The 22631-nt window shown below is 40.7% G+C and overlaps 1 protein-coding gene across 1 annotated transcript in view; it reads right to left on the reverse strand.

Moving 5' to 3' along the window:
• Positions 1-1422: 1422 nt before the first annotated feature.
• Positions 1423-22631, reverse strand: part of KCNK9 (potassium two pore domain channel subfamily K member 9) — a 261592-nt gene continuing 240383 nt past the window's right edge. The window contains exon 2 of the mRNA XM_077493380.1: positions 1423-3411. Within this exon, the coding sequence (XP_077349506.1) occupies positions 2570-3411 (842 nt within the window). The 3' untranslated portion in view covers positions 1423-2569. The remainder of the gene's footprint in view (positions 3412-22631) is intronic.

The raw sequence follows: 22631 nt of genomic DNA on the forward strand, positions 1-22631 counted from the left end.
TCGCTGTGTGAACTGGCCCTAAGAGGCTAATTCTTTCCAATGACCACAAGTGTAAGCCCTTGTACACACGGTCGGAGATTTCGACAACCAAATCCGTCGGATTTTGTCCGTCGGATCTTGTCCGAAACTGTTGCATACACACGGTCGGACTAAGTTGTCGAAAAATCCGATCATTCAGAACGTGATGACGTAATTTCGTTACGATGGGACTACGTTCAGGCTAGTAGCCAATAGCTTTGATGTAGGAATTTGATCTGAGCATGCGTGGAACTTGGTCCGATCAAAATTCTCTACACATGATCAGAGTATGTCCGATCGAACCAGTTGGTCGGGAAATATTTCCAACATGTTGGAAAATTGGGTCCGACGGATATTCCGACGGAATCAGTCCGATGCATACCACACACAGTTGGATTATCCGACGACGCGGTCCGATAGGACACATTCCGACGGATTCTCCGACCGTGTGTACAAGGGCTTAGGAAGATTCTTCCTACCGACCATCACGCGAATGTATCATGAGTTGTAGACATAGTCGTTTTCCTGAGATTGGAAAGTTATTTGAAAGGTTCCTCTGTGTTGAAAAGGTTAGGTAGGGCTGGTTTAGACTATGGTTGGCTTTTAAGGAGTGAATGGCCATCACATTCTGCAGCACTCATGCCAGTTTTAAACTTACTGAGCATCTGTTGTGTTTTTCATCTTCAGGAAGCACAATTTTTTCCAGGGATCACCCCTTGAGATGTTATACTTTGTATGGGCTTGTGTGCACTGGCAAAGCTGTCAAATTCATGCAATGCAAACGTATCCCCAACAAGCCCTAACTATCCCAAATATCATGGACAACCATACCACTGTTCAAATTAAAAGCAGACAATTCTGAAAAGATAGAGACATGAACTGTTTATTGCAACCCATCCATAGTATTCTTATGAGGTACAAAGCTCTGCAACTGAGTGCATGAATTCCTATGGGTTGTGCGGACGTTACATACAGGCAGCTGACATGTCTGCAATAAAGACTTTTAGATCCAGCTTTTCAAAAGCAAACTGACTGCATCTATTATAGACACACACGGCTCATCCCCAGCGGAATCTTTTTTTTTTTTTTTTTTTTTTGTTTGTTTGTTTTTTTTTTTTTTTTGCAAGCCCGGTTAGCTCTGCAGTTCCATGTCCCTTTAAATCCAGCAAATGTGGCTTATAATAGTAGAGAACCCTGCATCTACTTTGCCAATGTGGCATCTAAAGGAAATTCAACCTTTGCCAGTTTTTGAGAAGGTCAAACTAGAGGATACTGTCCTTTTTAACCTCTTTCTCACACCAACAAAGGTATATTATCGATATTTACAAATTAAAATCAATAGGAGACAATCTTATATATATATATATATATATATATATATATATATATATATATATTTTTTTTTTTTATACATACAACAAGGAATGCCCTGTTTTTTTTTATTTATTGAATTTAAAAAAAAAAAGTACATCCACCCAAATATACCCACCTTTAATCAAGCATCCCCCTAAAAATATAATTCTATTCATGCAGGTACTTGCTGCACCAAAAATATTATTATTGTTTATATATATGTTTTTTTAGTTTTTTTTTTTTAAATAAAATTATGAAAAAAAAAATAAAAAAAATTAATTTAACGTAAAAGCAGTGCCTCAGTCCCACCAATAAATGTCCAAGCAAAAACATAATTATTTGGAACTGAAAGGCAAACAGAAATTAATCATTCTGATGAATAAAAAAAAAGTTGTTTTTATTTCATTATATGCATTTGTTGTCTTTTATAATGCATACCAGTTTCACAAAGTGCATGCTTTTTTTTTTTATTATTATTATTTTGAACTGGCAAGCAAGAAGTATCCATTGCCTCCATTTTTTTTTTTAACTATATTTTTCTTAAACAATCTATTTAGCATTTAAAAATTCATCAGGCGATACCCCGGCATACAGAGTTGTCTAAAGCACATGCTTAAGTCTGGCATTAAAAAATAAGTATAACAAAAAATACTTTTTTTTTTTTTCAGAATATTGTCTTCTAGGATTAACCTCTAAATTAAGCAATAATTTTTCCTTCAAGTAGATAATACCTGATATTTATTTATTTTTTTCTTTAGAATGCATTATTTCTGGGATTGCACAGACATGTAAGTGTATACCCGTCACCTGCTTCTTTTATTTTTTTTTTTATTTTTTTTTTTAAATATTTTGTAAAACAAAAAGTTTGTTAGGTCAGAAATATGAGTGGCACACAAATGCCCCCCAATCCCCCCTCCCCCCGTTCGTGTGCAACTTTGGAATTGTAACTTATATTTATTAAGAAAACTTCTGAAATCCACTCAGGGGGGTTAGCGTAAGGCATAATTTGCTGGAGTAGACGTTTCCCATGCTTCATGCTCAATTTGTTTGAGTCTCAGAAAAGGCAGACTAGTTGTTTTTGTTTTCCCTTTGCTTTCTTTTGCCCATCTCTGCGGCTGTTGCGAAAAAAAGCGAAAACAAAACGGCAGAGAGAGAGAGAAAGAGGACGGTGATCAGTGGCAAAAGAACGGAGGTGACCTCAAATTGACTTTCGCCTTTTCATTAGCCTGTGGCTTTCTGTAAAGCTGTGCAAACCGGGAGAAATAGAGCTAACGGGAGATGGGAAAAGACTGTTTTTTAATGTGCTTGGCGAAATTTCTTCAATTTTATACGATATAGAATGAAAGTACTGAGGATTCAGCTTGGAGCTGAAGGAGTTTTGGTGAGATACCATCCGACTGGTGTACTCATGGGACCTGTAGCACATGCAAGAGCAAACTGACTGAAGGTCTGTTACTTCAGCTTTATATCTCGGCCGGCCGTGTTGTGAGTCCTCTTGGATGTGTATAATCATGCTGTTGCGATTTCCGGCTAAAGATGCCCGTTCCTCGGCATCCCTCCTCTCGTCTTCACTGTTCATGGTTAAAAACCTGAGAACAACTAAGTTTAGAAATGCCCCAATGACGGTCAACCCCACCAAAATGTACATAAAGCTAAAAGCCACGTAGAGCGGCTTCTTTTGGAGGGCCCTGTTCTTCTGCAAGGCCACGTAGTCCCCGAAACCTATTGTCGTTAAAGTTATAAAGCAGTAATAGTAGGCTTGGAAGAAGCTCCATTCTTCATAATGGGAGAAGGCAGCAGCTCCGATACATAGGGTACCCATGCATGAGAAGAACCCAACAGTCACCATGTTCTCCATGGACACGTCCGTGCTCCGCATCCCACAGCACTTCTTAATCCGTTTCAGGAGGTACTTTACGAAGGTGTTCATTCGCTCACCAAGACTCTGAAACATCACCAGGGTGAGGGGGATTCCTAGCACGGCGTAGAACATGCAAAAGGCTTTTCCTGCATCGGTGCCAGGTGCAGCATGCCCATAACCTAGGAGAAGAGAAAAAAAAGTGCATTACACAATTGAAGGGTACAGAAAAAGTATCACAAGACCATAATACAACATAGCAACATATCCCAAATTATATATATTGCAAATGGCAAGTGCTCATACAACATAGCAACACATCCCAAATCATATATATATATATATATATATATATATATATATATATATGTATTGCAAATGGCAAGTACTCATAGGCGTGAGGGAAGAGGTTTACTAAGGAAAGTTTTTTGGCCTTTTAACCCAGTGGTCTCCAAACTGTGGTTCTTTTCTTGCTTTTATGCCGCCCTTGTGGCGCTATTTTATTCACTGACACCAACAAAGGACAACAATTCCTCCCAATGATACCAACAATGGGGCACAATTCTTTTCTTCAAATGACACCAACAATGGGGCACAGTTCATCCCAATGACACCGACAATGGGGCTCAATGGGGAACCATTTCTCCCAAAGACACCAATGATGGGGCACGATTCCCTCCAATGGCACCAACGATGGGGCACAATTGCTCTCAATGACACAAACTATGGGGCACAATTTCTACCATTGATACCAACAATGTGGCACAGTTCCTCTCAACAACTCCAACAATGGGGCCCAATGACATTAATGATAGGGCAAAATTCCTCCCAATGGCACAAACGATGGGACACAATTCCTCTCATCAAAGATGGGCCATTTTTTACTCCAACTTGCTGCAACATTTACTACTCCTGATGGCCACAGTCCAGCCCCCCTAAAGTCTGGAGGACAGTAAACTGGCTATTTGTTTAGAAAGCTAGGAGACCTCAGTTCTAGGCCACAAATTATGTCTATACTCTATATTAAAATTCTTGTTTTTTAGCTTGTGACTGGCCAATGGAAGGGAATTTGGGTGCCAGATGATCATGCTTAAAAAACACTTGAGATTTTGAGATTAAAAATTGAGATTATCCAATACTTTTGACAGTATCAGAGACTGGTCTACTTACAGGGTGCCTCTAAATGGCACAAATGACGCAAAGCAGATTGAAATTAACATTTAGTGGTTGCATAATATGCTAGCACCTGGATATAATTTGCCATTATTTTCTTCATTCACAAGGCACCAACCAGTTCATTCATATCAGTGACAGTAGCCATCAGAGAACATTACGTCATGGAGCAAATATACATTAAAAGAGAAGAAAGGTTTTACAAAAAAAAAAATTATAGTCACCTAGGTGGATGCAGCATCTGTCCCCTGCCACAACTACAACAAGAACTGAGTGATCGAAGACCACTGATTGCTTGGTTCTCGGTCTTCAGTGAGCAGAGAGCAGTGACTGTCACCAGCTCTCTAAACTGCCCCTCCAGCGCTCAATGGAGCTCTGGGCTGTGTAGGGGCAGGAGTGGATGGCTTGGGATTGATCCAGAGCTTGGACCAGCTGAGTGAAAACAGCTGAAGTGGGCTTTAGCCTGCTGATGGTGGAAAATGGGTCACAGGGGTGTAGAACAAAGTGCACTCTTGTGATCCGGAGGATAGGGACCAACGTAAGGGCCAAAGAAATATTTGACTATGCTTCTCCTATACTGCCCAACTGGGCAAACAAAATACATTTTCAGTCCCTGGCAGTTGGAAAAATGCAACTCCAGTTGCCATACTGATAGAATCTCTGTGGATGTGAACTGGCACCACTTCGTTTCTGGATTGAATGGGTCTCATTGTCATTCAACCACTGCCTTTAAACCCAGTGCACCATGACATCATGGAGAAAGCTGCAAAGAGCAGCCGCAAATCATTACACCAGAGAAGAAGAGAAGAAAGAAGATGGAGAAGAGATATTTTTGTTTTTTGTTTTTTTTCGAGTGCAATAGCACTCCATAGAAGGTGGGGAGAAAACAGGAGGGTTGGAGCTTGTATTTGGGCTTCACAAACACACCAGTCTCCTGAACTCCAACATATCCCTAATATTTATTTTCACCCACTTCCCTTTCTATATTTGATCTCTATCAAAATACTGTACCTGTAGAAGGAGCATAGCGTTTTTTTTTTAAACTTGTATTTTTTTAATAGGACTGAATAATGTGCCCTACCACCCATTTACACACTAGCCTTGTGTATGGTTAAACTTAGTACCTGGAGCCTACTCAGAACCTACTCTGCAGCATACTCTCCTTGCCCCTGTGTGATAGCTCTGGATTACCTAATAGTCACCAACCAGAAGCACTGCCATGTTGGAGTAAAGGCAAAAATCACATGACCCCAATACCCAAATATTCCAGTAATTGTTCTTTACTTCTGATGGCTGGAAGGGGAATGAAGGGAAGGTAAGCATGAGTTGCTGGTGGATGGTCAATGGACAGGTCCACTTTAAAAAATGGACAATACTGGAGAAAATCGGGCCTGGCTGCATATGAGGTCCCAAAGGTAACAGCAATGTAAAACCAAAATTGCAGAAACAGTTAAGAGCTGAGTTTTCCATCCATTACTCTTTTACAATGCCTGGAATATATTTTGCCTAATATCTCTTTATATTTCCTCTCTGATCTCCCTATTACAGTGGAAAGCTTTACATGTACCCCCGTCCACTGCCTAATTCATCATTCTATTTTTACCTGCCATGCCTTAGACCTATTTTTCAAGCTCACAGCTCTTTTTTCTGACATCCCCGATATCACTGATATTACAGCCTCTGAATGTCCCAAAAATATTAATTAGCTGTATAATGCTTCCAGGCAGGTGGCATGGCCTCCCCGGCACACCTGATCTGCTGCCGTGATTGAGACGTTTCACCTTCCTGATGAAATGCATTAACTGGAAGTGCGACGCATTCAGCTGTGATATCCAGTGGCGCTTTATAGATTTCAACATTGTTCTGCTCCTTGCTTTGTTCCTGTGCTGAACTCGAAAGTTCATACAGTTGGTAGTCTGCTCGTTGACTGTGGTAAAGTAGTTCTTTTGCGGCTGCAAAGCTAACAGATATTTTTTATTTTATTTTTTTCAGATCAAGTCTCTTAAAGTGACTGTCAGGTTTTGAAAACCCAAATCAAATGCCTCCCTTGCAAATAAAAGGGTTAATACTGAACTGTGCCACTGACCAATCATCAGCATCTAACACTTTCAGGAGTGTCAGATGGCTGTGTCCCTCAAAACACGTTTGGGGGTTGGGGACCCCTGCAATTAGGGTGATGTTCCTTCACTTCACACAATATAAAAATGGGTTTATTCAACCTGCAGCTAGCAGCTATCTCAAAATCAGCAGGAAACTCAGCATTGGGAGATACAAAAAAATGGCTTTTAAAAAATAAATACACCGTTGTAAGTTGATTGTACATATTTTGGATTGCATTTAACTGAATAGCTGAAATAAACATTTTTTTTCCTTTAAATTTAAAGTGAAGCCTTGGGCAGGCTTTGAGCATTTATTACATATTCATAACAAGAAGTAAATAAGCATTAAAACAATCCCCCACTGACCTCTGTAGATAAAGGTACTGTGGAGCAATGTATCCTCAAAGATCACAATGGAACCAGTGAAGTCATCCAACCCCTTCTTTCAGCAACACAGCTACCCCTGTTTCCTACCCCTAGCAGTGACTCTACAGCATGCCATAGATTATGTGATTTTCTTTCCTGCAATCCCGCCTGTGGAACTATTGTGTTCTCCCTTTGAGGAGGGGGGGGGGGGCATGGGCAGGGCTGGACTGGGAAAGAAATTTGGCCCTGGACTTCATCCAGACTGGCCCACTTACATTTTGGGTGTCCCATCAGCACCCCCTTACATCAGAGTGTCCCATCAGCAGCCCCCTTACATCAGAGTGTCCCATCAGCACCCCCTTACATCAGAGTGTCCCATCAGCAGCCCCCTTACATCAGAGTGTCCCATCAGCAGCCCCCTTACATCAGAGTGTCCCATCAGCAGCCCCCTTACATCAGAGTGTCCCATCAGCAGCCCCCTTAAATCAGAGTGTCCCATCAGCAGCCCCCTTAAATCAGAGTGTCCCATCAGCAGCCCCCTTACATCAGAGTGTCCCATCACCAGCCCCCTTACATCAGAGTGTCCCATCACCAGCCCCCTTACATCAGAGTGTCCCATCACCAGCCCCCTTACATCAGAGTGGCCCACTGAGCCATCGGCCCACCAGGAAACTCCCAGTAGTCCCGATGGCCAGTACATGCCTGGGCATGGGGAGTCCTCCCTGCCAGGAGAACACAATTGCTTGTGGCTATAGCTGCTGGCAATATTCGCATGCTAGAAAGTGGGAACTAGATGACTTCACCGTTTTGCTATGAGACGTGTGCGCTGCCAAAAAATATTTTTGTTTTCGTTTCATTTATTTTTTTGTTGTTTTTTTTTGCATTTGGGGGTTATTCATTATGATTGCAATTCGTAAATTAAAAAATTAGAAAATCCAAAAATAAGAAAGAAAATCTAAAAACTACCTAACTAACTAATAATAATAATAATAATAATACTTAACTATTAAATTATAATTGGAATTTCCTTTCAAATTTGGCTGTTAGTGAACGTAACGAAAATGAATTTATCTGAAGTTGCGAATTATCCGAAATAAGGAATGCTGCACCTAAGCAAATTGAACGGAGCAAATTAATAATAAATTATAATAATAATAATAAAACGTTTGTTATTATTATTGTTATTTATTATTATTAATATGTTATGTTCCAATCGTTTAGATACAGCATTCATGATTTTGGATAATTCGTAACTTCGGATAAATTCATATTCGTTACGTTCACTAACAGCCAAATTTGAAAGCAAAATTCCAATACCTATAATTTAATGAAAAGAAAAAAATAAAGTGCAAAGCTGCACTTTATTTTTTTCTTTGTATTTCTGTGCCCAGTATCTGGGTTATGGTGTTCAGCTGCTGTTAGTTGTTTAAGTTTAACTGAGCGTGGATATATGCCTACTTACCTATAATTTAAAAGTTAGTAATAGTTAAGTTAATATTAGTTAGTTATTATTTCAGATTTTGGAATTTTTCGTGTTGACACAATTTTGAATTTGAATTAGTTAAAAAAAAACACAAATTCAGGACGAAAAGAATTGCACATGTCTATATTCTATGAACTTTGAGGATAAACTACTCCACAGTACCTGCAGCTATTTAGATCAGTGAGAGCTTTAGCTTTAAAGCTTGTTCACTTCTTGTTAATAATATGCAAATGTCTAAATGCCCACAGCCTGGCCACATGCCCAACTCTGGGTAAATCTTTGAGAAAAAATTGTATAATCAAAATAATTTAATTTACATAACGGTTTACTTATTCTTGATTAGAAGCAAAGAGTACATTTAGTATTATTGGTTTCTATTTTTTTTTTTCTCTTAATTTTAAAGAACGTTTGCATTCTTAATCAAGAACTTCAATAATACATATATACATTTGTATTGCTGTTATTTTTCCTTCATTTTCAATCCGGTGAATATGTGATATTCATATGTAACGTACATATTAACCACTTGCAGGTAGTTGGGGGAATTTTCCAAACAACAGCTTACCCATAAAAGACAAAGAGAGATCACGTTACATACATAGCTGGGTAGTTCAAAGAAAGGGGCGCATTGCTTCCTTATCCCATAGGAGAGGCAGGCCTGTCTTAATTAGTCAGTTTACACATGAAGCCAACAAGCTTGCAGGCAGTGCTTGACCAAACATGCTTTGTCAAAGATGTTTCACGCATATTTTTTTTAAAATTTTTCTTTAAAGTTCACTGTATTTTCATGTACTACTGGGAAAGTGAAGTAACTTTAACCCCTTCCCACCCGCACTATACCTGAATGACGGCTACAGCGCAGGGTGGTGCGTGGGTGGCGCTCTGTGATCGACGCGTCCTTCAGACTCAGCTGATCACAGATCGAGAAAAAGGGCCAATCACAACAGTCCTTTTCTCATGAGATCAGCTGTGTCCAATGACAGCTGATCACAGATGTCCACACAAGCTGGTTATCTGCTTTTCTCTCCTTGTGCTGACAGCGTCAGGAGAGAAGAAGAGAGCCTATAACCAACTTGTGTTAAAGGGACATCGACACTGATAATCAGGACACTGATTATCAGTGTTCTGATTATTAGTGCAGTCCCAACAGTGACCACCAGTGCTGCCAATTAGTGCCCGCCAGTGCTGCCACTCAGTGCATATCAGTGCCTCCTCATTAGTGTCACCTATCAGTGCTGCCTATTAGTGCCCATCAGTGCTACCTACCACTGCCCATCAGTGCAGCCTATCAGTGCCCACCAGTGCTGCCAATTAGTGCATACCAGTGCTGCCAATCAATGCCCATCAGTGCCTTCTCATCAGGGTCACCTACAGTATCAGTGCTGTCTATTAGTGTCAAGGCTGAGGCTTCCACTCCATTCATAACAACAGGACACCATAGATGTGCAACTTCCAGGGGTCACCCTACCTTTCTTGAACCTTTGTAGGAGCCAGGACGGGCTCCATCCCCTGTCAGCACTCTAGAAGCAGCTGCAGATGCATTGTCTACATAACCCCCTCCCTAAGCCTGAGCAGCCCACACAGTTTTCTCAGGTCACAGGGGTTATAACCCTCCCTTACTCTATCCAAAATGCAAAAAAATGTTTTTGCGCCTATAGTTCAATTTTAATTTTAATTATTTTTACTTCAGTAGATCCACAACATTTCGAGGTGTTCAAAAAGAAATGAGACAGGTGTGAGCTGTTGTCTACATATATGTTTCACCCACTGGAGCTCTATCTAGGTTTATTTAGTTACATGTAAATTAATTTACTTGCAAGATAACAGTGGCTATCCAATGCCGTTGGACCAACATTTAGACAACCTGTCCTCTAATACAATAGGAAAATACATACTATGTTTGTATATTGGGCAAGTGTAAACTAGTCGATGTGCAATGTAGACATTTTTTAGCTGATTTATTGTTTCAGAGCTTCTGGTCACACACTGGATCCAAGCTATGTCAACAGTTGTCAGCTATAGCTTGACCTTTTGACATTGCTATGGAATGTATGATACAACAGTGCCAACTAGAGGTTGAGTTATGCCCCGTACACACTTGGAAGGTTTTTCAGACAGGAATTCCGCTCAAGCTTGGCTTGCATACACACGGTCACACAAAAGTTCTCTGAACTTTCGCCAAGAACGCGGTGACGTACAACACTATGACGAGCCGAGAAAATTAAGTTCAATGCTTCAAAGCATGCGTTAAATTGTTTCCAAGCATGCGTAGGAGTTTTGTGCGCTTGGAATTTGTACAGACGATCGAATTTTCCGATCTGAACTTTTTCCGACCGAAAAATAGAGTACCGGCTCCCAATCTTTTGCTGGCAGGAATTCGACCAAAAAAAGTCAGATGGAGCCATACACTCGGTTGCATTCTCCAACCAAAAGCTCTCATCGGTCTTTCGTTGGCTGAATTTCCGATCGTGTGTACGGGGCATTAGGGAATGTTCCGCTCATAGAAAATTATGTAGAGAAAGTAGATAGAAAGGTCCCCACCATGTGGGAAGGGTTAAACTTTCTAAATAAAAGGCCAGGAGCATAAGCTGAAAGTGAGGCTCCATGATAACAGAAGAGCTAAAAAAAAGAAAGCCTTTAACAGATGGTACTTCACAAGACCAAAGAAGGAACTTGACTTGGGGATGACAGAAGCACCCAGTTTCCTTGCAATCACTTGAATAGCCTAGAACCCTGGTCGCCTATAGAGATTTTGAAGCCACTATAACTCCAGCTAATTGACTTTGTAGAGTCATTGTATACAGACCATTGTCTATGCTCATTTTCAACAGGAGGGGGCACTAACGAGACCAGTCACCCTGCATAAGCATAAGTAATTGGAAGAAGGGAAGATTCTGGACAGCCACACTCAAAATCAAATGCCTTTATTAAAAAAAGGAGGTAGTAATCCAAAAAGTACAAGCCATAGCAAACAACGGATCACAGGCACTGACGCGTTTTACCAAAACGTAGTGAAACACGCCAGCCCTGTGATCCGTTGTTTGTTGTGGCTTATACATTTTGGATTATTACCTCCTTTTTTTTAATAAAGGCATTTGATTTTGAGTGCGATTGTCCAGAAGTTGATGCATCGATAGCAGAAAAAATGGACAAGCGTAAGAATTTAAGCGGCTTTAAGGGCTATTCGACTGGGTCAGAGCAACTCCAGAACTGCAGCTCTTGTAGGATGTTCCCATTCTGCTACGGTCAGGGTTTACCAACAGCGGTCCAAAGAAGGAAAACCAGTGAAACGGCGGTAGGGTCATGGGCGACCAAAACTCATTGATGCATACGGGGAGGGGAAGGGTGGCCCATGTAGTTTGATCCAATAGAAGAGCTACTGTAGCTCAAATTACTGAAAAAAGTAATGCTGGCAGAAAGCTGTTAGAACACACAATGCCTCACAATTTGTTGTGCATGGGATGGCATAGCCATGGAGTGATCGGGATGTCCATGCTGACCTGTGTCCACAGCCAAAAGCACCTATAATGGGAACGTCAGCATCAGAACTGGACCACGGAGGAATAGAAGAAGGTGGTCTGGTTTGTTGAATTCAAGAATAGTGTGAAGAACACAAAAAAAGGTATTGATTTTGCCTCCAAATTCTCCAGATCTCAATCCAATTGAGCTGGAATAACACGCCCCATCCATGGAAGTTCTTGCAGCTTACAGGACTTAAAGTGGTTGTAAACCTTTACACACCACCTATACCTACAGGTAAGCCTATAATAAGGCTTACCTGTAGGTACTGGAAATATCTCCTAAACCTGCACAGTTTAGGACAGTGATGGCAAACCTTGGCACTCCAGATGTTTTGGAACTAATTTCCCATAATGCTCAACTACCCTACAGAGCGCATGAGCATCATGGGAAATATAGTTCCAAAACATCTGGGGTTCCAAGGTTCACCATCACTGGTTTAGGAGGTATTTACCATATATGCTTGTGCCGACGTCATCGGCACATGCGCACTAAAGAAAGGGCATGACTGTGCCGTTTCTATAGGGCCCGTGCCGTGACCGTCACGCATGACCGGGAGTGACGTCACGCGACTCAGGGTTCATCAGGGTTTACTTCCTCTTTAAAGGCTTGGTGCCAGAGGTCTAGTGGATTCCATGTCTCGACTGGTTATGATAGGTGGTCATATTGTCATGGCTGATCGTGTATTAACCACTTCCCGACCAGCGCACGACGATGTACGTCGACAAAATGGCACGGGCAGGCATATTGGCGTACATGTACGTCCAATCTTCAATGCCGCCCTGCCATCGGGAGCGCGCCACTGGCGGCACGCTCCCGCGCTGGTCGGGACCCCCGTGAGTCTGGTCGCGGGACCCGCGGACTCGATCGCCGCGGGCATACCCGCGATCGTCTCACGGGACGGCTGAATGGAGGAAATGCCGTGTAAACAGCATTTCTCCATTCTGCCTAGCAACTAGTGATGCTGATCTCTGCTCCATGTGATTGGAGCAGAGATCAGTGTTCACTAAATGAAAGCCCAACCCCCCCACAGTTAGTAAAACACCCCTAGGAACACTTAACCCCTACACTGCCACCCACTGGTTAACCCTTTCACTGCCAGTGTCATTTACACAGGAATCACTGCATTTATATAGCAGTGATTGCTGTATAAATGACAATGGTCCCAAAAATGTGCCAAAAATGTCCGATGGGTCCCCCACAATGTCGCAGTCACAATAAAAATCGCTGATCGCCGCCATTACTAGTAAAAAATAATAAAAAATTATTAATAAAAATGCTATAAAACTATCCCTATTTTGTAAACGCTATAACTTTTGCGCAAACCAATCAATAATCACTTATTGAGATTTTTTTTAACCAAAAATATGTAGAAGAATACGTATCGGCCTAAACTGAGGGAAAAAAAATGTTTTTTTATATATTTTTGGGGGATATTTATTATAACAAAAAGTAAAAAATAATGCGTTTTTTTCAAAATTGTCGCTCTATTTTTGTTTATAGCGCAAAAAATAAAAACCGCAGAGGTGATCAAATACCACCAAAAGAAAGCTCTATTTGTGGGGAAAAAAGGACATCAATTTTGTTTGGGAGCCACGTCGCACGACCGCGCAATTGTCAGTTAAAGCGACGCAGTGCCGAATCGGAAAAAAGTGGTCTGGTCTTTGACCAGCAAAATGGTCCGGTCTGAAAGTGGTTAAGACAATATTTTTTAGCCTGGTGTTCAGCTTTAAAACAAAACGCAATCTTTTCTTGTGACTACCCATCCCCTGTCCTCCTCTGTCTTTCCAGCCCCTGGTCACCGTCTCTCAGCTAAGACTTCCACAAAGTCTGGCCAAGACCAAGCTCTGACAAGTCCCAAACACTGCCGTATTTTGGTATGGGCACACATGCCAGCATATTTCTTTATCTGCTTCTCTGTCGCCATGCCACCTGCTCCACTAATATGTGAACGCCTGGCACTAGACAATGGTTTGTTCTGACAGTCTAAAAATGCTAATTAAAACAGATGCTCGCTGATTAAAGTGTGATACATTTCCAAAATGTGGCATGTGCTATTCATTGCTGTAATTCACTGATACAAGCTATTTGTGGGCTAAATATAGCATCTATCCAAGCTGCAAAATATCAGCATTCCTTCTGTACATGAAGCCGACCGTCAAAGAGCTCTGGACAAAAAGTTGACTTAGTTCAGCTGGTGGCTTCTCTGTACTCCTGGCCTGAAAATGGACTGATCCTGGTCCAAAACTTTGCTGTATGATGCAGTAAACTGTATTCTATTCTGCCAAATTTTTTTGCTTCAATCAGTAGAATTCAATCTGCTTCCTTCTTTCCCCCTCTCATCAACTTGTCAATTACATTTTTATATGAAACCCTTCTGTTTTCATCCCATACCATATGTAAGACCCTGCGACATCATCCCTGGGTCTCTGTGCTTCTCTATGTATTGCCGGTTGATCATGGGCTGGACATAACTTCCAGAAGATATCACAGCAACGTGCCTCAGTACTCCTCTCAAGAGCAGTCCAGATGCAAGCAGTGGGCTGGCTCTTGAGAGACATTATGGAAATATGGGTGGGTGAAAAAGCTCACAGTGTGCAGTGAAATCTGAGCAATTTCAGTACAGGAGAAGAGCCGGTACAACTTTTCCAAGACTGGAGGAAAGAATGGAGTTCAAATTTCAAATATATACAGTGCATCTGGAAAGTATTCACTGCGCTTCATTTTTTCCACATTTTGTTATGTTACAGCCTTATGCCCCATACACACGATCGGAAATTTCCACCAGCAAAACTCCGATGTGAGCTTTTGGTCGGAAAATGTGACCGTGTGTATGCTCCATCGGACTTTTGCTGGCGGAATTCCCGCCAGCAAAAGATTGAGAGCAGGTTCTAAATTTTTCGGTCGGAAAAAGTTCAGATCGGAAATTCCGATCGTCCGTACCAATTCCAACGCATGCTCGGAAGCAATTCGACGCATGCTCTGAAGCATTTAACTTCATTTTCTTGGCTTGTCGTAGTATTGTACGTCACCGCGTTCTTGACAGTCGAAAGTCCAGAGAACATTCGTGTGACCATGTATATGGGCAGCACAGTGGTGTAGTGGGTAGCACTCTCACCTAGCAGTAAGAACGTCACTGGTTCGTATCCCAACCATGACACTACCTGCCTGGAGTTTGCATGTTCTCCCTGTGCCTGTGTGGGTTTCCTCCAGGTACTCCAGTTTCCTCCCACAATCCAAAGACATGCAGGTAGGTTAATTGGCTTCTGTCCAAAATTGTCCCTAGTATATAAATGGGGACCTTGGATTGTGGGCTCCTTGAGGGCAGGGACATGAGTGTGCAATGTACAGGGATAGGGACAATTGTAGACACTCACTCAGGTTGAACTGGATGGACTAGTGTCTTTATTCAACCTTACTAACTATGAAACTATGTATATGCAAGTCGAGCTTGAGCGGAATTCCATCAGAAAAACCATCCAAGATTTTTCCAAAGAAAAATCCCATCGTCTGTACCAGGCATTATTCCAAAATGGATTCAATTCATTATTTCCCTCAAAATTCTACAAACAATACCTTATAGTGACAACGTGAAAGAAATTTGTTTGAAGTCTTTGCAAATTTATTAAAAATGAAAAACGAAAAAAAATTTACATAAGTATTCACAGCCTTTGCTCAATACTTTGTTTTAGCACCTTTGGCACCAATTACAGCCTCAAGTCTTGTTGAGTGTGATGCTACAAGCTTGGCACACCTATTGTTGGGCAGTTTCTCCCATTCTTCTTTACAGGACCTCTCAAGCTTCATCAGGTTGGATGGGGAGCGTCGGTGCACAGCCATTTTCAGATCTCTCCAGAGATGTTCAACCGAATTCAAGTCTGGGCTCTGGCTGGGCCACTCAAGCACATTCACAGAGTTGTCCCATAGCCACTCCTTTGTTATCTTGGCTGTGTGCTTAGGGTTGATGTCCTGTTAGAAGATGAACCGTTGCCCCAGTCTGAGGCCCAGAGCTCTCTGGAGCAGGTTTTCATCAAGGAGGTCTATGTACATTGCTGCATTCATTTTTCACTCAACTAGTCTACCAATTCCTGCTACTGAAAAACATGCCCATAGCATGATGCTGCCACCACCATGCTTCACTGTAGGGATGGTATTGGCCAGGTGATGAGCGGTGCCTGGTTTCCTCCAGACATGACGCTTGCCATTCAGGCCAAACAGTTCAATCTTTGTTTCATCAGACCAGAGAATTTTGTTTCTCATGATCTCAGAGTCCTTCGGGGGCCTTTTGGCAAACTCCAGGCAGCCTGTCATGTGCCTTTTACTGAGGAGTGGCTTCTGTCTGGCCACTTTACCATACAAGAGCTCCCCTTAAGCCCCGTACACACGAGAGGACTTATGTCCGACAGACTTCCGAAGGAGTTCCGTCGGAGTTCTGCCGGAGTTCCGACGGAGTTCTGACGGACTTTTCGGCGGAGCGGACTTGGCCACACACAATCACACTAAACTCCGACGGATTCGAACGTGATGACGTACGACTGGATTCGAATAAGGAAGTTCATAGCCAGTAGCCAATAGCTGCCCTAGCGTCGGTTTTAGTCCGTCGGAATAGTATACACACGAGCGAATTTTTCGAAGGGACCGGGTCCGGCGGAGTTCCTTCGGAAAAATTTGAAGCATGTTCCATATTCTAAAGTCCTTCGGACTTTGGCGAGTCAAAAGTCCGTTGCAGCCCACACACGATCGAATAGTCTGACGGACTCAGTCCGTCCGACTTTGGATGTTGAAAAGTCAGCTCGTGTGTACGGGGCTTTAGCCTCCCTTCCCTCTGCATAACTGCAGCCGAAACAGCACCAGCTGCGCAGGAAGGCTAAATTTCACCTAATAGCAAGCTGTATTGGGTGGACTTTACTGGCAGGATCAACGGGTATTTGTGGGACTAAGAGAAAACTGTAAGTGCGGATGCACTAACTTATTACAGGCATTTATATAGTGCCAACAATGTATGCAGTTTTTTTTTACTTACTATACATTCACATCATTCTATTCTTTTGAAAGGCTTACAATCTAAGGTGTCTATTGCACATGCATACACATACTAGGGTAATTAAGACAGGAGCTAATTAACCTACCAGCATGTCTTTGAAGGGTAGGTGGAAGGAGGAGTACCCAAAGGAATCCTACCCAAACATGGACAGAACACACATTCTCTATGCAGATAGTATGCTGACCCGGACTCAAACCAGGGACCCAAGTGCTGTAAGAAAGTGCTAGCCTTTAAACACATATTGAATAAACATGAACCACTTGCTTACTGGGCACCTAAACCCCCTTCCTGCCCAGACCAATTTTCAGTTTTCAGCACTGTCGCACTTTAAATGACAATTACGCGGTCATGCTACACTGTACTCAAATGAAATTGTTATCATTTGTTTCCCACAAATAGAGCTTTATTTTGGTGATATTTGATCACCTCTGAGGTTTTTATTTTATGTTAAAAAAAAAAAGAAAAAAGACTGAAAATTTTTAATAAAAATACAAAACAGTTTTATATTTTGATATAAAATTTTGCAAACAGGTAATTTTTCTCCTTCATTGATTTACACTGATGAGGCTGCACTGATGGGCACTGAAAGGCTGCATTGATGGGCACTGATAGGGGACACTGATGGGCACTGATTAGGTGGCACTGGTGGGCACTGAGAGGTGGCACTGATGGGTGGCACTGAAGGGCATGGATAGGTAGCACTGAAGGGCACTAGTAGGTGGCACTGATGGGAACTGATAGGTGGCAATGATTGACGGCAGCGATGGACAGAGATGAGCATATATTTCAAGCATTTATTTATTTTAATTTTGAGAATTATGGCTTACAGCTAGTAAAAAAAAAAAAAAAAAAATTCAGTATCTCAGAAAATTAGCATATTGTAAAAAAAAGTTCAATATTGTAGACTCATGGTGTCACACTCTATCAGTTAATTAACTCAAAACACCTGTAAAGGTTTCCTGAGCTTTTAAATGGTCTCTCAGTCTGATTGAGTGGGTTATCCCATCATGGGGAAGACTGCTGGCTTGACAGTTGTCCAAAAGACAGTCACTGACACCCTCCACAGGGATGGTAAGTCACAAAAGAAGGTGGCTGTTCACAGTGCTCTATCCAAGCTTATTGATGGAAAGTTGAGTGGAAGAAAAGTGTGGTAGAAAAAGGTGCACAAGCAACATGGATAACCGCAGCCTTGAGAGGATTGTGAAGCAAGGCCATTCAAAAATTTGGAGGAGATTCACAAGGAGTGGACTACGGCTGGTGTCAGTGCTTCAAGAGCCGCCACACACCAACGTATCCAGGACATGGGCAACAACTGTCGCATTCCTTGTGACAAGCCGCTCCTGAACCAGAGACAACGTCAGAAGCGTCTTACCTGGGCTAAGGAGAGAAAGGACTGGACTGTTGCTAAGTGGTCCAAAGTCCTCTATTTGGATAAAAGTAAATTTTGCATTTCATTTGAAAATCAAGGTCCCAGAGTCTGGAGGAAGAGTGGAGAGGCACAGAATCCAAGTTGCATGAGGTCCAGTGTGAAGTTTCCACAGTCAGTGATGATTTGGGGAGCCATGTCATCTGCTGGTGTTGGTCCACTGTGTTTTATCAAGTCCAAAGTCATCGCAGCCCTCTACCAGGAAATTCTAGAGCACTTCACGCTTCCCTTTATGGAGATGCTGATTTCATTTTCCAGCAGGACTTGGCACCTGCCAACACTGCCAAAAGTACCAATACCTGGTTTAATGATCATGGTATGCTTGATTGGCCAGCAAACTTGCCTGACCTAAAGCCCATAGAAAACCTGTGGCGTATTGTCAAGAGGAAGATGAGAGACACCAGACCCAACAATGCAGATTAGCTGAAGGCTGCTATCAAAGCAACCTGGGCTTCCATAACACTTCAGCAGTGCCACAGGCTGATCACCTCCATGCCACGCCGCATAGATGCAGTAATTCATGCAAAAGCAGCCCTGATCAAGTACTGAGTGCATACTATACTGTACATGGACATGCTTTTCAGTAAGCTAAAATCTCTGCATTAAAATCTTTTTTTTTATTTATTTTTTTATTGGTCTTATGTAATATTCAAGTTTTCGGAAATACTAAATTTTGGGTTTTCACAAAAGCAAAAAAATGCTTGAAATTTATCACTTTGTGTGAAACGAATGTATATAAAATATAGGAGTTTCACTTTTTGAATTGAATTACTGAAATAAATTTACTTTTCGATGATATTCAATTTTATGAGATGCACCTGTGTGTGTGTGTGTATGTATATATATATATGTATATATATATATATATATATATATATATATATATATATATATATATATATATATGGTATCTCACAAAAGTGAGTACACCCCTCAAATTTTTGTAAATATTTTATTCTATCTTTTCATGTGACAACACTGAAGAAATGACACTACAATGTAAAATAGTGAGTGTACAGCTTGTATAAGTGCAAATTTGATAGATATATATCTATTTATATATATATATATAGATATATATATATATATATATAGATATATACAGTGGTGTGAAAAAGTGTTTGCCCCCTTCCTCATTTCCTGTTCCTTTGCATGTTTGTCACACTTAAGTGTTTCGGAACATCAAACCAATTTAAACAATAGTCAAGGACAACACAAGTAAACACAAAATGCAATTTGTAAATGAAGGTGTTTATTATTAAAGGTGAAAAAAAATCCAAACCATCATGGCCCTGTGTGAAAAAGTGATTGCCCCCCTTGTTAAAACATACTATAACTGTGGTTGTCCACACCTGAGTTCAATTTCTGTAGCCACACCCAGGCCTGATTATTGCCACACCTGTTCACAATCAAGGCATCACTTAAATAGGAGCTGCTTGACACAGTAAGGTCCACCAGAAGATCCTTAAAAGCTACACATCATGCCGAGACCCAAAGAAATTCAGGAACAATTGAGAAAGAAAGTAATTGAGATCTATCAGTCTGGAAAGGGTTATAAAGCCATTTCCAAAGCTTTGGGAATCCAGCGAACCACAGTGAGAGCCATTATCCACAAATGGCGAAGACATGGAACAGTGGTGAACCTTCCCAGGAGTGGCCGGCCGCCCAAAATTACCCCAAGACCGCAGCGACGACTCATCCAAGAGGTCACAAAAGACCCCACAACAACGTCCAAGGAACTGCAGGCCTCACTTGCCTCAGTTAAGGTCAGCGTTCATGCCTCCACCATCAGGAAAAGACTGGGCAAAAATGGCCTGCATGGCAGAGTTCCAAGGAGAAAACCACTGCTGAGCAAAAAGAACATCAAAGCTCGTCTCAATTTCTCCACAACACATCTTGATGATCCCCAAGACTTTTGGGACAACATTCTGTGGACCGATGAGACAAAAGTGGAACTCTTTGGAAGGTGTGTGTCCAAGTATATCTGGCGTAGAAGGAACACTGCATTTCATAAAAAGAACATTATACCAACAGTAAAATATGGTGGTGGTAGTGTGATCGTCTGGGGCTGTTTTGCTGCTTCAGGACCTGGAAGACTTGCCGTGATAAAAGGAACTATGAATTCTGCTGTCTACCAAGAGATCCTGAAGGAGAATGTCCGACCATCTGTTCGTGTACTCAAGCTGAAACGAACTTGGGTTCTGCAGCAGGACAATGATCCTAAACACACCAGCAAGTCCACCACCGAATGGCTGAAGAAAAACAAAATGAAGACTTTGGAGTGGCCTAGCCAAAGTCCTGACCTGAATCCTATTGAGATGTTGTGGTATGACCTTAAAAAGGCCGTTCATGCTCGAAAACCCTCTAATGTAACTGAATTAGGACAATTCTGCAAAGATGAATGGGCCAAAATTCCTCCAGGACGCTGTAAAAGCCTCATTGCACGTTATCGCAAACGCTTGGTTGCAGTTGTTGCTGCTAAGGGTGGCCCAACCAGTTATTAGGTTTAGGGGGCAATCACTTTTTCACACAGGGCCATGATGGTTTGGATTTTTTTTCACCTTTAATAATAAACACCTTCATTTACAAATTGCATTTTGTGTTTACTTGTGTTGTCCTTGACTATTGTTTAAATTGGTTTGATGTTCCGAAACACTTAAGTGTGACAAACATGCAAAGGAACAGGAAATGAGGAAGGGGGCAAACACTTTTTCACACCACTGTATATATATATATATATATATATATATATATATATATATATATATATATATATATATATATATATATATATCTAGCCATCTATCTATACATATATATATATATATATATATATATATATATATATATATATATATATACACACGCACACATAGATATATACACGCACACATAGATATATATATAAATAAATATATATATCAAATTTACACTGTTATACAAGCTGTACACTCACTACTTTACATTGTAGCAAAGTGTCATTTTTTCAGTGCTGTCACATGAAAAGATAGAATATATGTATATATATATATATATATATATATATATATATATATATATATATATGTATGTATATATATATATATATATATATATATATATATATATGTGTATATATATATATATATATATATATATATATATATATTTTAAATGCCATATTTATTTATTTTTTTAAAGGCCATAGTTCTGCTGAGGGTTCCTTTAACGTCTCATTGTCAATGAAGTTGTTCCTTTAACTCGTCGCTCATCAACAATCCAAGATCCATGCATCTGACCCCATGCTATTTTTGCAACCATCCCGGTCTCAGCATTGATCTGCGGCGCTCATAAGGCATGCACAGTACATAGCTGCGCTGATTACAATACTGCAGACGTTGCACTCACTACAGAGGAGAGCAAGCCTCTGTGTATTGTACTCCCCATCAGTAACAATATCACGTTCAGCATCTGATGTGAGAAGTTCACAGAGGAGTGAGTAACACAGATGAGTCATGTTAACTGAGCTTCTTTTTTTTTCTCTCTCTCTTTTTAATCAGAAAAGGAGAAAACACAAAATTTTTCAGACAGTTACAAAGTGCCCTGCTAGTTCCCTTTGTTCTTTTTTTTTTAATTGTTCTTCTGACCTTGAGTACATTGGCAGCAATGACTGGATATTTTTTTTTCTTCGATGTCTGATAGCTTTCCAAAATTTACCACCTTCTGTTTACAAAAAATGTTCCCCCGTCAGTTGTGATTCTGCCTTCTCTTAAAAAAAACAAAAAACAAAAACAAAATATTAATTAAGACTGAAAAGAAACAAATGTCTATCCAGATCACTCACAATTCCTGCAGATCTGGTCTAGAGCTGAACTACTGCTGCCAAATCTGTCCTATAAAAGGGATAAAAGTTCTTTCCTGACTCTCCAAGGTCAGTTGGGTCATTTCTTGGGATCGGAATACTATACTCTGGATATTACAGGGTGTCCTAAAAGCCTCCTTCCATAGGAAAAAATAACAAACGCATATTATAATTTATACTAAATTATAATTTGTTGTAATATTTACTTTCTATATATCCTATTTTTTTTATATTTTTTATTAATTTTTATTTTACATATATTTTTTAATCTAAAGTCCCAAAAAAAACCTGTCCTTCATTTGCCTATATATAGATATATATTTATATATACATATCTATCTATCTATAGATATATATATATGTGTGTATGTATATATATATATATATATATATATATATATAGAGAGAGAGAGAGAGAGAGAGAGATGAGATATATATATATATATATACA

This window comes from Lithobates pipiens, unplaced genomic scaffold (assembly GCF_037356315.1).
Source record: "Lithobates pipiens isolate NorthernLeopardFrog02 unplaced genomic scaffold, aLitPip1_a1.2 Scaffold_19, whole genome shotgun sequence".
In the NCBI taxonomy this organism is placed as follows: Eukaryota; Metazoa; Chordata; class Amphibia; order Anura; family Ranidae; genus Lithobates; species Lithobates pipiens.